The sequence below is a fragment of the Pelophylax lessonae genome, assembly GCF_965119305.1.
Source record: "Pelophylax lessonae genome assembly, chromosome: 3".
NCBI classification, from domain to species: Eukaryota; Metazoa; Chordata; class Amphibia; order Anura; family Ranidae; genus Pelophylax; species Pelophylax lessonae.
Window position 1 is genome coordinate 665,355,864 of NC_138770.1, and position 17,290 is coordinate 665,373,153.

The window sequence follows — 17,290 nt, forward strand, 5'->3', positions numbered from 1 at the left end:
TACATTTAACTCTTCAATGACAGACCACAGAACCATGATATGGACTGGCAGAGAAGGATTAAACAATCCTTGATCACAAAACCATTTGCTATACAAGAAGCTGATAAAAATATCACCCCTCCCCCTTTTTATATGCAGGAACCAAAAGAGAACCTGACACTTTACATAAATACTGAGAATCCACATTTAGAAAAATAAAAGGATTTGTAGTCCTTCCTCTGCGTTCCCTTAATAAAAACTATTTCTCTGCTATGCGTGGCCTTGCTGGGGCTCCACCAGAGACGATGCTCAGTCCCCACCGACTACAGGAGTGCATGTCCCCATCGCATTCAGTGCAATTCACCAACTCCCAGAATCCCTAGAGGCAACCGAGTGACAGCTGATATCTGGGTGGGATAAACAAAGCCACATTGTAAACCCCCCTTCCCCTCCCACTGTGAGCCTCTTTAGCTTGCACACAAGCAAAAAAAGTCTTTAAAAAAAAAAAAAATGTGAAAAAGGCATCAATAAATAGGTGTTGCAGTCTGTATTGTGTCACCGTCTGGGGCCCTGGTGTTGACTCCCCATGTTGTGTGTCACCGCCTGGGGGCCCGGTGTTGGCTCCCCATATACAGCAGTCAGTCATTCTTGCTGTTGTGTGCAGTGTCCAAATTCACCACCTGCAGTTCCGTCAGATTACTGCTGCTGCCCGTCTGCTGTCCGATGACTGCCATCTGCAGGACAGAACAGATATTACACATGTAACACATGCAAGACTGAAAGAGAAGGGGGGAGGGGGTTCGGGAATAAGGATCCCTACGAAGACCCTGTCATCAAGGAACAAAAATACAAGCTCTTTCCCTTTACGGTTATTTTCTGACTTGTAATGCAGCTTCAAAGTTGACATAAAGCGGAGTTCCGCTCCCCCTACTCCAAAAGTTAAAGGTCAGCAGTTACACACTGTACACATACTGTAGCTGCTGACTTTTAATATTAGGACACTTACCTGTCCAGGAATCAAGCGATGTCGGCAAGGCAGCCGATGTTTCCATCAGCTGTCGGGTGATGCCACCGCCACTTCCTGTAAGGGAACCCGACGGTGAAGCGTTGCTGCATCATGGCCGGGTCCCTATTGCACACGTGCAAAGCGCCCGGTAATTGGCCTGGAAGCAGAGGGAGGCCGAACTTCTGATGTACCTCGCTGCGGCAAGGTCCGAATGAAGTGGGGAAGGGTACCTGTCAATTTCAAAAGTGTAAATACACCAAATGAGATACAAAAGCTGTGATCCTAAAGGATTACACTGTATCATGCCATTTCACCACAGGATTTTACCTGGTGACTTTTCCAGTGCCCTGCCTGTACTGTTCCAGTAATTTGTGCCTGGCAAATAGAGAACGACCATGGCATCCAAAAAAGCATTTTTGCGCAAAAATCGCTTTTAGACAAACTGGAAAACAGCGACAGCGAAACGGAGTTACTTGAACAACTGAGCGATAGCGTTTCGTGGGAAAATTCGTCATCCGGTACGGAAAGTGAAGACAGCGACGATTCTGATGTCTCTTTCTGGCACATAGATTGTGGAATTTGGGAAGAATATCAAATAATTCTTCAGAATTTCCAACGGAGAAATGTGCCAGAAAGACATCAGAATCGTCGCTGTCGTCACTTTCCGTAACTGATGACGAATTTTCCCACGAAACGCTATCGCTCAGTTCTTCAAGTAACTCCGTTTCGCTGTTTTCCAGTTTGTCTAAAAGTGCTTTTGCACAAAAAGAACGCTTTTTCAGGCAGCCGTTCTCCATTTTCCAGGCACAAAGCACTGGAAAAACACAGGCAGGGCACTGGAAAAGTCACCAGATGAAATCCTGTGGTGAAATTGGATGATACAGTGTAATCCGTTAGGATCACAGCTTTCCATCATCTCATTTAGTGTATTTACATTTATGAATTTGCTGCCAGTTCCACCCCCCTGCGTCGCAACGCTCACAGGGAAGGGAACCGGAAGACAGGTGCCGGCATCGGCCGAGCACACAGCGGAAGGACGGCGGGGGGAAATCGCAGGGGGAAGGTGAGTTTTAAAACGTAAAACAGATTTCTATGCAAAACAATGTAGCGCTTTTAGCACAGAAATCTGGACATAATCAGACCGCCAGGGAGGTTAAGGATTCAACCACGTCAGTAAGTCATTTCCATGGTTTATCTGTGCGTCCACCCCGCCTTTCTTTATGGAAATTACTGTCAGACTTCCAGACTCCAAAAAAAAAAAAAATGCAATGATGATCACCTTTCAATACACAGATTGATACACCAGAGACACCCTCAGGAATACTTTGAATATTAACATCTGACATCCTTTACCAAATCTTGTGGAAATCTTTGGACTGCTGCTAAATTGTAGTCTTCGATTTCCTAGTTTCTGGATTACTCTATTGGTCTAGTTGAGTTCATATCAACGTACTTTGGCCCCCCCCCCTCATTTTGGGGGTCTTTAGCCCAACTTCTGTCACTTCTCATCCCTTTCCTGGTTATCTATGCCTCCAACACATAACTACATAGTTACAATGTTTTAAAACAGAACACTTTTCATGCCTGCAAAGGGCCCATTTTCCAATTTTGTTAAGGTTTCTCCTATTTTTTTTTCTTACCTCAGTCCATCTTCTCTGCTTGTATTAACCACTTGCCATCTGCGTACGGTAATAGTACTGCGGCAAAGTGGCTCGTTATCGTCCGACGACGTAGATCTACGTCAGACACTCCCCTTTCTCGCCAGTCACAGTGAGAGTTGGGCCAGGGGAGGAACGGCGGCGATCGCCGCTGCTCTTCCCCGATCGTCGCGGATCTAGTGTGGAGATCCGCCCACTTGTGTAAACACAAGCGGGCGGATCTCCTAAGTGACAGGCAGGGTCAGATTGTCAGGGTCAGATTGCAGGGTTCAGCATAGCTGAACCCTGGATCTGTCCTTGTGTCTCTCAGTCACCTCCCCCTGTACACGTCAGTAAGCACCAGGCATACATTAACCCCTCCTTCTCCAATAAAATTAACCCCTTCCCTGCCAGTGTCATTTTTACAGTAACAGTGCATATATACACACATCTCATATATATATATATATATATATATATATATATATATATATATATATATATATATATATATATATATATATATATATATATATATATATATATATATATATATATATATATAGCACTGCAGTAATGTCACTGGTAGCCCCAAAAGTGTCAAAAATGTCAGTCAAGGGTCCGATCTGTCCGCCGCAATGTCGCAGTCCCGAGAAAAAAAAAAAAAAACGCACAGGTGATCAAATACCACCAAAAGAAAGCTCTGTTTGTGGGGAAAAAAAAAAGACGTAAATTTCGTTTGGGTGTGGCGTCGCACGACTGCGCAATTGTCAGTTAAAGTCACACAGTGCCGAATCGCAAAAAGTGGCCCAGACGTAAGACAGCAAAATCTAGTGGTAAAGTGGTTAAAAATTAGTGATTTTTTACCCCGTTTTTCCTATGGTTCGCAGGAGTAAAGTTCGATCTGCACTCTGACCAGTTTTCAGCTGACACCGGGTTAAAGCCCGCTGTTGGCTAATTTAACTTAGCTTGTCCAGGCTGTGGAGCGATTCTGACTTTACAGTCAGGATCCACCTAGATGCCTAGACTGGCAGCTGATTCAGAGAGCCGCTCAGTGACAGCACTCATCCACAGCCCCCAGTCTATCTGCTCAATGAAGACTGAGAAACGAACAGTCAGCAGTCTTTGATCGCTCAGTTCTTGGTCTTCGAAATAGGTGGATGCAGCATCAATCCCCAGCTAGGGGAGTAGAATTTTTCTTCTTTTAATGGAGTAATATTTATCATACCATCTATTCAAAGTTTTATTTACCACCTTTTTGTACTGTGTTGTACTTCGGAAACTTACAGGAGTTGTAAAGGCTCAAGGCTTTTTACCTTTATGCATGCAGGTAAAAAAACCTGTGTAAAAGCAGCAAACTTGATTTGGCAACTCCCAATGTTGCTGCCATCTGATGGATTGGTTTAATTTTTGAAGCCTTACAATGGCCCGTTTCCCTTGCATAGACAGCTCAGTTGAACCTACATGATGTAGGTTCACAGCAATGGACTCCGAATGCAAATAGCACACTTTTGCCTAGTAGTACGGTACGGTTCGGAACGGTACACATTGCGTTTCCACTGCCAATAGTACCCTTTCATGATAGGCGTGGTGTAGCAGGAAAGCTGTGATAGACGATTCTCTGTCAACCAATCAAAGTTCTGCAGAGTGTAGCTCCACCCTGTTGGTACGGTACTAATGTGCTTGGTACCCCAACGAAAGGGTACCAAAAAGTGGTACAGTACGGTTCGGAATTAGGGTACCATTCATAATGGATACGGCATAAATAGCGTACCGTACCGAACCGTACCAGAAAGCTCAGTGGAAACGAGCCATTAAAGTCAACTCCAGACCCTTTACCTGCTTAACTGATGAAGAAATGATGAAGAAATGATTAACCACTTGCCTACTAGGCCTATTTTTGACATTTGGTGTTTATAAGTTAAAATCAGTTGATTTTGCTAGAAAACTACTTAGATTCCCCAAACATTATATATTTTTTTTAGCAGAGACCCTAGAGAATAAAATGGAGATTATTCTAATATTTTTTATCACACCGTATTTGCGCAGCGGTCTTCCAAACGCAATTTTTTTTGAAAAAAAAATCACTTTTTTGAATTAAAAAATAAGAATCCAGTAAAGTTAGCCCAATTTTTTTCCATAATGTGAAAGATAATGTTACGCCGAGTAAATAGATACCCAACATGTCATGCTTCAAAATTGCGCACGCTCATGGAATGGCGACGAACTTTGGTACTTCAAAATCCCCATAGGCGACACTTTAGAAATTTCTACAGGTTGCCATCTTAGAGTTACAGAGGAGGTCTAGGGCTCAAATTATTGCGGCAATACCTCACGTGTGGTTTGAACACCGTTTACATATGTGGGCGGGGTTTCCGTGTGCGTTCGCTTCTGCACGCGAGCCAACGGGGACAGGATGCTTTATTTTTTTTACTATTTTATTTATTATTTTTTATTTTTACACCGTTTTAAAAAAAAAAAAAAAAAAAAAAAAAAATTATCATTTTTATTTCTAATACAAGGAATGTAAACATTCCTTGTAATAGAAATAGGCATGACAGGACCTCTTTTTTGTGAGATCTGGGGTCAAAAAGTCCTCAGATCTCACAAGTACACTAATAAAGATGGAAAAAAAAAAAAAAAAAGGGACCTTTAAGCCGGTTGCTCGGCAACGATGTTTGCCGTCGCTCCGGTCCTCCAAGACAATAGAGTCGAGTGAGGGCAAGCTTGCCCTTACTCAACATCCTGTCTGTGAGGATCCGGGACCCGATCGTTTTCCCCGCTGCCGGCGGGTCCGGTAAGCAGGGAAAAGGACCGGGACGCGGCGGGAGGGGGGGGGGCACCCCTTTCGCCATCCCGGAGGGTGATCTCGCGGCGAATCCGCCGCTGGGACCACCCTTATCGGAAAGCCCATCGCCTGCAGTTTAAAAAAATACCAGGGTTATGGCAGCTATCTGCTGCCATAACACCGGTATTTAGCTTTAAACTCAGGACGTCAATTTACTATGGGCCGGTATTGAAGTGGTTAAGAAATAACGAAGGAGTAGCCCACACCTAGCCATGAAACAGCTTTTGATTCAATTGTCTTATTACTTTTGGTTCCTTAAAAGGAGGGGGAGGAGGGGGGGAGTGGCTATTAAGAGCTGTAAGGCCCCTTTAACACAGGCTTTCCGATTAGGTCCGCCTGTCAGTTTTTCAGGCAGACCTGATCGGATTGCTCCATGCACCTCTATAGAGCAGAGGATGTCAGCGGTGACATGTCCGCCGACATCAAATCCTGTCCGTGAATTCCAGACACATGGAAACCCCATTTTCACTCCGTCTGGAGGATTGGATGAAAAAAAGGACAGGACAGGCGGGGATCTGACATGTCCGTCCCTGCAAAGTAAGCGGAGACAGACCTGACATACGCCTGCTCAGTGGGGATTGGCGGATCGCTCGCCGCTGAGGAAAATACTTTCTCCGTATTTGGATGTACATACCCTGAAAACGTGTGCAATTTCAACCAATATCCATTATATAACTATAGCTTGAATATGTTTTGGTAACACACACACACAGCAGGTCCCCAAGGACTATTTAACACACGGTCCCTAAAGACTGAAGGGCTTACTACAGAACAGGGAAGCATTCGCCATGTACCTGGTGAAGCTGTACTGCCGACACTGGAATCTGGACGGTGCCAGGTGGCGCTGTGAGGAAAACTTGCTGTACTCCACCTGTGAAAGACACAAAGCAGTCTAAGAGAGACCATCTTGTAGAAGATATGCACACCATGCTGAAGTATCAAAAGACCCACCCAACCACTGCAAACGTTTGTGGGTAGATGAGGAAGAGTGCCAGTATACAGCATGCAGTTATCACTCAGGCCTTACCCTGCTCCTGCGAGTGGGACACCTGCATCTGTGGAGCCGAGGAGAAGGCATTGAGCACCGCCAGGCTCCCATCTGCCAAACCCTGAGTGGGAGCATACATGACAGCGTGCGGACTGGGGTACATCATGTGACCGCTCACTGTGGTGGGCACAGAGGAAGTCATGATAGCAGCGGGCAAGGTCACTAGTGGAAGAGACAGACAGTACATTAAAGAGAGCTGTCTGTCATAGCACTTATGGTCATCATATCTTAACCACTCACCAGCCTATGGCTACAGTGGCAGCCAATACCACCCTTCAGACATATCAGCCTCACACACAAGGTCAGCTGTCCACACACACCAGCCAATGCTGGAAAAGCATCTCACACAGGAAGGGATATTACCTACAAATGCCGGTTTGATTTCTCAATGACACGTGGGTGGAGGACATCACATCTAAACGTACATGAGAGAACTTCTTGCACGCTCATCTCACCAGCCGGTTGTCTAGGTGCGCACAGTTGTTCAGCCCCCCAAAATCAGAGCATGTAACAAAGCCAGCTTCAAAAAACTGCATATATGCACACATACCATACAAGACGGCTGACCAATCTGCTTTTATTAAAAGTGCACAGACAGCCGGCAATTACATCAATCAGCACACACGCAGCAAGATTTCAGCCAGTAGTCGCACAAACCTGTCCCGCTAGCTGACGTTTGGACCAAATCTGAGCTGCTGTCGCTGGACGGAGAAGCCTGCGTGGCCGAGTGAACTTGGATGGCTTGTACAGGAACCTGCTGAGCTACAGCTCCCCCTGCTGGAAAAACAAAGCAATCCCTTCACAGAGAAGCAGGAATGGGGCAGTCTACAAGACCGTTCATCGTCTTGACACCACAGTACAAGTGAAACATTTGGAGAAAAAGGGATGCCAACAAAAAAAAAAAAATGAGCCCTACAAAGTCTGGGCAGTCATACAAAATTATCAACCATATATTTACTGTCAAGGGAGGTGCAGGAAGGGACTGGATTTTCAACTAGTTTAAAGTCAGAGCAGGGGTCTCCAAACTTTCTAAATAAAAAAAAGGACAGTTTACTATACTTGAGACAGAGAGGCTGGACTGTGGCCATCGGAAGTAGAAAATGCCTCATTGGCATCGTTGGAAACTGTGCCCCTTCATTGGTGTCAGTGAATGAAATTGTGCTACATCCGGCCCCTGGGCAGGGGACTATCCTAGAGGAAAGAATCTCTTTAGGGTTAAAGCACAGAACTCTAATCTGTGCCAAAAAAAAAGGCAGACAGAGGACAAACAATTAGTCAGCAGATTTGGCTGTGGTCCCCCTGCATTTGATCCCACTGACTTATACCTTGTTCTGCACCCTGAGTCCTTGTGTGGAGGTGGCCATCTTGGAAGAGGCAGAGCTTTGCTTCTTCATGTAGGCCTCTAGCAAGGAGAACAGTGAGCGGCACAGTAGTGATATCAACAAATCATGTTACAAATCTGGCAAGACCCTATTTACAATTGAGGCTACAGAGCCGCAGTGCTTAGGCATAGGAAGTGCACTGCTAGGCATCCATATAAATTCCGGACAAAAAAAATAAATTTCAGAGTACTGTTTGGGCACAATAAAAATATAACTAAAAAGCAAAACTTTTAGTTTTGGATAGAGTGGAGAGAGATTTGAGCACTTGTCAGTTCTCACATTAGGGAGATTAATCCTCTTCATTTGTCCCGTTTACCATTCGCAAGAAAAAAGGAAAAAAAAAAAATATAAGAGAAAAAAGAAAAAAAAGAGAAAAAAAAAAAAAATAAAAAAATAAAAAAATAAATAAATTTTGTGTTGTCCCCAGAAAATTATTAGGAGGGGAAATCTTCCAATGGAGGTACTAGTTATGATGGTCTGGGGGTCCCTAAGGTATTCCTCTAATTAGCAGTGATTTCCTCTCACTTCCTGTTTTGGCTATGGGACAGGAAGTGGAGGTAAATCTCCCCTATGTGCAAACACAAGGGGGGGGGGGGGGGGCTGACGACACCCCAACCAGGGTTTAACACTCCCGTCCCATTACTCTATCCAAAAAAATAAAGTTTTGCCTATAGTTCTACTTTAACAATTCTAAACAATGTTTGGAGTATTTTACAGAATGATTGCTTACTCGAATGGGAAGACCTGTATAGCCAGATGTGATCAGAACAGTCTAGATCCCCGGGATGTGGCTTACCAGACATCAGTGTGAAGCCAGTGGGCAGCTGCATCAAACCTCCAGAACTTATAGCACTGCCTTCTGTCTTGAGAACAGTTCCATTGGCACTGGTGACAGGTGCCAGATAGTTTGTAATAGGGAAGGAGTGCCCACTGGTAACCTGCATAGAGGTGGATGTGGTGGGTGCCGTCTGGATGGTGGAAGTGCCCGGAAGATTAGAGACGGTGAAGGCTGGCTTTAGGGAGTCCTAGTAAAAAAAGGAAGAGACGGTACATTTATTTGAAAGCCTCTACTACTACATATAGAAACAACAAAACATGCATGGTAGAAAACTTAAAGCGTATTTTCACCCTCTAAATACTCCCCTCTGTACCCCCTCTACATTAGCACCAACTTCTTTTTTTGCTGTAGATTGTTAACCTTTTCTCCTCCACCCCCTTCCAAAATAAAGTGTGGCACCATGCACATCATCTGCATAGGCCAAGGGTCTCCAAAATATTTTTAAACAAATGGCCAGTTTACTGTGCTTCAGACTTACAGGGTCGGAATGTGACCAGTGGAAGCGAAAAATTGTCCGGGCATCAGTGGAAGCCAACTGTACATCTTTGGCATTAGGGGGAAGAATAGCGGCCCCGTCACTGGCGCCAGGGAGGAGGAATAGACAGCGGCCCCGTCACTGGCGCCAGGAGGAAGAATAGACAGCGGCCCCGTCACTGGCGCCAGGAGGAAGAATAGACAGCGGCCCCGTCACTGGCGCCAGGAGGAGGAATAGCGGCCCCGTCACTGGCGCCAGGAGGAGGAATAGCGGCCCCGTCACTGGCGCCAGGAGGAGGAATAGCGGCCCCGTCACTGGCGCCAGGAGGAGGAATAGCGGCCCCGTCACTGGCGCCAGGAGGAGGAATAGCGGCCCCGTCACTGGCGCCAGGAGGAGGAATAGCGGCCCCGTCACTGGCGCCAGGAGGAGGAATAGCGGCCCCGTCACTGGCGCCAGGAGGAGGAATAGCGGCCCCGTCACTGGCGCCAGGAGGAGGAATAGCGGCCCCGTCACTGGCGCCAGTAACAATTATGGCCCATTGTTTGCATCAGTGGAAGGAAAAAGTGCCCCAAGGGCCAGATAAAGGCAAATGGCTGCATTTGGATACCACTGGCCAAGGCGAATGAAGTACACCGTGCTCGCTATGCCTTAGGATATGTAGGTGCCCAGCATTGTGTTCTCTGGAGGCTGAACCCAGAAAAGCCAGGGAGGCCTCTCCATCATAAACATGGTGGCACAAGCAGTGAAAGACGACCCGGGGGGGGGGGGGGGGGGTGTGTTTAGGAATGGGTAGGTAAAGAGACTCTTTAGGAGCATCGACCCTCATCCTGTCACCTACAGAAAACACAAGTGAAGTTCTGAGCAAAAGCGAACTGCAGAATTTGTCAGTCTTTTTTTTTTTTTTTTTTTAAATGACTTGTTCTATTAATTGTTTTGCACAGAGCAGCGCCGATCCCTTTTCTGGGGCCCTCCACTGGTGCTCCTGGCCCCTTCTGCTGAGTGCCCCCCAGAGCAAGAAGCTTGCAATGAGGGGGCAGAGTTCCTGGAGAGCTGAGGCACTTGTGCACATCGCTTGATCAAGATAGGGCTCATGTAAGTCTTGGGGGGGGGGGGGGGGAAGCTGCACAGAGAAGGTTTTTTTACCTTCATTCATACAATGCATTAAAGGGAAAAAAGCCTGTAGAACCACTTTAAATCCATAACCTCAAAAAAAGAGAAAAGCCAAACGTACATTAGTACATCAGAAGGAGATCTACAGAAGACAGCTTATGTTACAGCACAGTGACCTCCTGTGTTAGGGCAATGCTGGCATCTCAGAAAGACAACCGACACGGTGCAGAGTGAAGATAAATGCTATCAGAATCAATTTAGAAGCAGCATGTGATGATGGGGACACTCTGTCCTTAGCTCAGCCTACACATGCTGCATACCACCCAATCCATCATTCTCTTTTCATGCTGGAAGACAACTCCCCCCCACCCCCCCTAAAATGCTCCAACCCAGGGAAGGGATCGAACACAAACAAATACATGCCTGGCCAGTTTACACAAGAAGTCCTGTTACACGGCGCTGTGCAGCGCACTCCACACTGTTTTTGTAGTGAGTGCTCTGTATGCAATGTCTGCACATTAAAGGAAGAACAGCTAATCTAAAGCTCTTTCTGCCATTGTGGTCTTCAACGCTGAGCGGCCGCATAAATGCATCCCAATGTAGGCACTTGGCTATGCAGTATGCGCACTCCCAGCACAGTAGCCGGCAGGTAAAGAAAAGCTCCTGATGCATGCTTGCATTGGGGAGCATTCCGATCATGCGACCGCTGTGACTGCCAATCTCAGCGGTCACATGATTGGAATACCTGCTTTGCCTAAGGGCATTTTAGAACCTGTTAAAAGGGCTGGGAGGAAATGGTTGGCACCCAGAGCCAGCAAGGAGTTCTACCGCTTGGCATACTGCTGAACACAATGAACAAGCTTACATGGGGGTTAAACACTCAGATGACCTATATAGGTGGCTTGTCTATTATCCAATCCCAGGCAGAGTTGGATTCTAGATCAGACACAGTGGTGACTGCAGACAGGTCCAGTGCCAGGCTTCTGATATCTAGCATAATTGATTATCAACTTAAAATGTAAATTGGTACAAGCGAGAGAAAAAAAAAAAAAAAAACAAACACACACACACACACGAACAAATAGGTTGGGGTCAGCATGGGGGGGGGGGCTTGATTGTGTAAGTAACGCATTGCAGCTAGCACACTAACAAAACAGGTGAAGCAATGTCCGGCTCGGTTCACACTTATGCGATGCGGGAAGGCTGCGAATTTGCAGCCTGTTCCAGCATCGCAAAACGCACCCCTGGCAGTTCACACTGCCATATGCGATACGCTGGGGGTGTCAATGTACTGTTAACGACACCCCCAGTTTGATCGCTTATCGCAGTGCGATCTTACAGTTCGCACAGGATTGGATCGCACAAGTGTGAACCACTGTGCGATCCAATCCTGATGCGGCTCAAAAAAAGGATCCTGTGCGACTTTACAGTGCGAATTTAGCCATACAAAGTGTATAGCTGAATTCGCACCGCACACCCGATCGCATGTAAGGAAGGAGCAGTGCGCTCCGATATTCTATGCGATCGCCGCAGTCGCACATATGTGAACCGGCACTCGATGCACTGCCGCCATGCCACATGTTTAAGCATTTTGCAATTTAAAGTGTAATTCAAAGGCAAAAAAAAAAAAAAAAACAAACAAAAACAAAACAAGAACATACATATATATTAGATTAATATACACACACACCCCCCTCTATTCATCCCGTTTACCGTCATCAACAAAAGTAAAAGAAAATACCAAAATTTTGGGTTGTCCCCAGAACAGGAAAAGAGGAGAAATCTTCCAATGGGGACACTACTAGTGTCAGATTCTCTCACTTTGGAGGAAATTTCCCTTCACTTCCTGTCTCCTAACCAAAATAGGAAGTGAGAGAAATGTCACAAAGTGTAAAAAGACTGCAAAAAAAAAAAAAAAACAAAACACACGATGGGGGTAATAACCCTTCCTTACTCCACGATGAAGAAATTTGCCTTTAGATCTCTTATTGTCCCAACTGCACAGTGATCAATTTAATCAGTACTAGAAACAGCCTATGAGTCCCTATCCTGCACATGTATCTTCTTGCACCCCCCCCCCCATACACCCAGCCACCTATCAGTGGGCCTCCATCCAAGGATTGGCTGGGGTATGACAATTAGTCATATTGATCATTTGACTCTCCCTGCCGAATATTCTGGAAGCTTATACCAGAAGCAGACGAGAGAAATCAAACACCCAGTGTGAAAACCCAGACCAGACAAAAAACAGATCACTGCTCCACTGATTACAATGAAGCAAAAAAACAAATTTAGCCTGGCAACCAAACTAGGGGAGGGTGCTACAATTGCTTTCATTTTCTAATTTAGTTTGATTAGATTTCAAATTGTAGATCGATTCCAGATGAACACTGATGCCCAACTTATTTTGTCAGCCTCTTTTAGGCTAGATTCACACCTGTGCAGGTGGTGCCACTGCAGAGCATGCACACAAATTCCCGCAGCTCCAATCACCGACACAGCGAAACGCAGGATCTGCGGGCGGGTGCCATTAATCCTAATGGCACAATGCCCGAAGGGGGGGAAATACCTTCCCTCGCAGGCTGCGATTTAAATAGTGCAGGGACTTTCCTGCGTTTCACGGGCCATGGCAGCCCATTCAAATGAATAGGCTCATGTGCCTCCACCAAACAACCCCCCCCCCCCCCCCCCCCCCCCAGGTGTGAACCTAGCCGTTAATTAGATTATAGCCTCAGTTCCCGTCAGGAGAGGAAGCAAATGAAAACATTCGTAGCACAGTGAAGATGGGTTAGATAGATATACTGCGTGCCTTCCTGTCCCAACAACCTCCACACCACTTCTGGTACGGTGTCAGAAATATGAAACTAATATCTTGGTGGGGGCACAGATAACTAAGTGGTTCTAAAGTTAAAACATTTTTTTACCCCAATGTATTCCCTGCACGAAGGTAAAAAATAGTTTTACTACTTGTTGTGGACCCCCTACCTTCCCAAAAGACTTCAAGTGTTTAAGGATTTAGGGTTTTTAACTTCATGCAACTTTGTGTGCAGCAGCCCCCTGAATAATTACCACCCCATCACGATCCAGCGATGTGCATGAGAGCCCCGGCTCTCCCTCATTGGCTGTGACAGCGGAGTCACTGACTCAAATCAGAGCCAGTGAGTCAATAAGGAGCGGGGGTGGAGGTGGATCACGCAGAGCAGCGGCTCAGAACGGACGCGCACAGCAGCGGCTCAGAACGGACGCGCACAGCAGCGGCTCAGAACGGACGCGCACAGCAGCGGCTCAGAACGGACGCGCACAGCAGCGGCTCGGGCGCAAGCCTGCTCGGCTGCCCCCACAGCAAGGTGTTTGCTGGGGGGGGGGGGCACTTGGTAGGAGGGTTGAGCCAGGAGCGCCAGTGGGGGAACCGAGAAGAGGAGGATCAGTGCAAAACCAACTGCACAAAGCAGAACATTAAAGGTTTGAAAAAAAAAAAACAAACTTAAGCCCCGTACGCACGTACCGATTGGCGGCCGAAAATATTCGGCCGCCGAACGATCAGCTGATTTTCGGCTTGTTAGTATGATGCTTCTGACAGCGCTCTTTCGGCCGAACAGAATCTGTCGTGCAAGCATTAAAATTTTTGTATGCCGACACCAGAACGGCCGATTGTTCGCCAGTCAGTACAGATTTCGGCCGACAGACAGCAGATTTGCAAGACTGGGCATGCTCAGAAAAGAAAAAACACATGGAAAGTTAACCATTACATGACATCACTTCTGCAGTCGGCTGTTGGCCGACAAAATTCGTGTGCAGTCTTTTGCACTTTTCAACAGACACGACAGCCCTGGACAAAAGACGGCCGATCGTTCGGCCGACGATCGGTACGTGTGTACGGGGCTTTAGACTATCACTTTAAGCTGGCCATAAATTACACAATTTTCTTATTCAATTTCCTTCAGATTTACCTTCAACTATCTAGTAAAAAGGGCCTGCTTGATTGCATACAAATTGAAAGCATTTAGGTTTGACCTATTATATGGTTTTGGTAAATCTAAAAAGGAAAATTTTACATTTAAAATTGTATAGCCAGACTTACCCGAGTCCTCTCTCAATCCAGGGCTGCATGCTCTCCCTACCTCTTCCAAGTCTCAGAAGCAGCAGCAGCACCCGGAGCCATTGGCTCCTGCTGCTGTCAGTCCAATCCTCTAAGGAGGAAGCAGAGACATGGCCAAGCCATGCTGTATATGTCTATGAATGCACACAGACCAGCTTGGAAGTGCGTGCCCACCTGTACCCAGGGCCGCTGATAGGGGGGACCACCAGCCCTCTTGTAGGGGGCCCGAGCACACAGGGGGGGGGGGCACAGAGAGGGGGGATTAGTGATGGACAACAAATACAGAAATCTACCTACAGCACCTGAATCTGATCTGTCCCTCTCCCTGCTATCAGCTTTTATCTGCTGAGAAAGACAGTCGTCCCTCACTAATCCCCCTCCCAGCACTTATCTCTGCTCAGGAGTTTATTTGTAAACTGTAACTTTGTTTCTCTCTCTCTGTCTCTCTGATCACTGAGCTCCAACTGCCCAGCCTGTATATTTTTCTCATCTTTAACATTTTTTTTTTTTAGATTTAGCAGGAATTATGCGAATTATGTTATATTTGTGTCTGATAGTGATTTTTGATGTAGTTTTAGCTAAATATTTATCTTTAATATTTTCTTGGGGGGGGCCTGCCAGGTAGTCTGTACAGGGTCCCGCGATTTCTAACAGCAGCCCTGCCTGTACCCCCATAGTACACCGCTTGCTATGGGGGAACACGCAAGAAAGGAGCAAACCGCGCCAGTGAGGGAATCCAAAAGATGTAAGGGACTGCTTTGTGCAAAGCAGGTAAGTATTTTTTAAGAAAAAAAAATTGCTTTTACAACCGCTTAAAGCGGTAGTATATCGCTTTTTGACACTTTTACCTACAGGTAAGCCTATAAGGTTTACCTGTATGTACAATATCTCCTAAACCGGTACGGTTTAGGAGATATTTGCAGTGCGTGCAGCCGCTCACGCGAGCAGCGCATGCGCTTTGAAGGTCCGGGGGGGACCTCCAGTCTTCCTTGCCGGGAGCTTGCTGGAAAATCACTCCCACGCGCATGAGTGACGTCATCGCGGCTCCGGCCAATCACAGTGCCGGAGCCGCCGAACCCGGAAGAGACGCCAAGGGATCATGGCGGCGCCCGCAGCGATGTCCAGGGGTCCATGTCGGGGCTTCGTTCTAAGGCAAGTAATACATAATGAGCTAGTATGCGATGCACACTAGCTCATTATGCCTTTGTCTTGCAGGTTTTTTTTTCGTTTTCTGGTGTACAACCGCTTTAACTATCCCAAATATAAAAAAAAATAAAAAAAATGAATACAAAATACCGGCATCAGGCTAAGAAGTGTAAACAAAGCAAAACTGTAAGATGGCAGATCCAGCAATGAACACATTGTTGCATACACCACACTTGAAAACATGCCGTGTCTCTTTCTCTAAGGACTTCACACCTCAAGGTATATGGAGAATGGAAGGTTGTGTAGTAGAGGAGCAGCAGACATGTGTAGTCATAATACAGACACCACTAATAGTGCCGGCACTGTATAGATATCACTGCCAGGTGGGCACAGCACACACAGGATCAGAGTAATGTTGCTGCAATGTGACCTGGCTGGGAAGGAGCTTTCCATTTAGAAGACGCGCAGACACTCCCCCCCTCCCATAGAAAGAGACAGCTGCAGCTTATAAGGAATGCGGGAGGCCCTGCCAGCAAAGGACTGAAGGGAAACGTCTCCTTATATGGCCATGGAGGCCGAATCACAATTTTATCAATGAGAAGTGAGAGAGATCCAGCACAGCTGTGTCATGACAGGAGGAGGGGGGGGGGGGGGGGGGTGCACAACACCTGTCCCTTGTCTGTCCCATCTATCATTGGCAAGTCACATGGTGGGACAATGTCCGAGTAGCTGACAAAAAGCCTTCAGTGTACGCAAATGTTACCCATCTAATCTGCTTCCATTATTGCACAACAATTACTTCGGACACCAAAAACCACAGGCCGTGTATCAATATCACCATCACCCTACACCACAGCCCACATACCAAAACCACCATCACCCTACATACCAATATCCCCCATACATCACAGCCCACATACCGACATCGCCATTACCCTACTACACCATACAACACCACAGCCCAAATACTGATATCACCATTACCCTACTACACCATACAACACCACAGCCCACATACCGATATCGCCATTACCCTACACCATACAACACCACAGCCCACATACCGATATCGCCATTACCCTACCACACCATACAACACCACAGCCCAAATACCGACATCGCCATTACCCTACCACACCATACAACACCACAGCCCAAATACCGACATCGCCATTACCCTACCACACCATACAACACCACAGCCCACATACCGATATCGCCATTACCCTACCACACCATACAACACCACAGCCCACATACTGATATCGCCATTACCCTACTACACCATACAACACCACAGCCCACATACCGATATCGCCATTACCCTACTACACCATACAACACCACAGCCCAAACACCGACATCGCCATTACCCTACTACACCATACAACACCACAGCCCATATACTGATATCACCATACAATACCACAGCCCACATACCAATTTAATCATTACCCTACACCAGCGATGGCGAACCTTGGCACCCCAGATGTTTTGAAATACATTTCCCATGATGCTCATACACACTCTGCAGTGTATATGAGCATCATGGGAAATGTAGTTGAAAAACATCTGGGGGTGCCAAGGCTCACCATCACTGCCCTACACCATACAACAGCCCACATACCGATATCACCATTACCCTACAACAACCAACAACAAAGTTCCATGTCCTGATACTGCCATCAGTCTACACAACATCACTGCTAGTGGTACCAATAT

The 17,290-nt window shown here is 46.6% G+C and overlaps 1 protein-coding gene across 4 annotated transcripts in view; it reads right to left on the minus strand.

Annotated features, from left to right (window-relative positions):
- Positions 1-457: 457 nt before the first annotated feature.
- Positions 458-17,290, minus strand: part of SRF (serum response factor) — a 36,987-nt gene continuing 20,154 nt past the window's right edge. For 2 of the 4 annotated variants that reach the window (XM_082252149.1, XM_082252148.1), the window contains exons 4-8: positions 8,697-8,925; positions 7,176-7,295; positions 6,498-6,680; positions 6,265-6,341; positions 458-713 (exon numbers count right to left, since the gene is read on the minus strand). In XM_082252149.1, the coding sequence (XP_082108275.1) occupies positions 618-713; positions 6,265-6,341; positions 6,498-6,680; positions 7,176-7,295; positions 8,697-8,925 (705 nt within the window). In that variant the 3' untranslated portion in view covers positions 458-617. The remainder of the gene's footprint in view (positions 714-6,264; positions 6,342-6,497; positions 6,681-7,175; positions 7,296-8,696; positions 8,926-17,290) is intronic. The other 2 variants (XM_082252150.1, XM_082252151.1) reach the window with 2 other exon arrangements.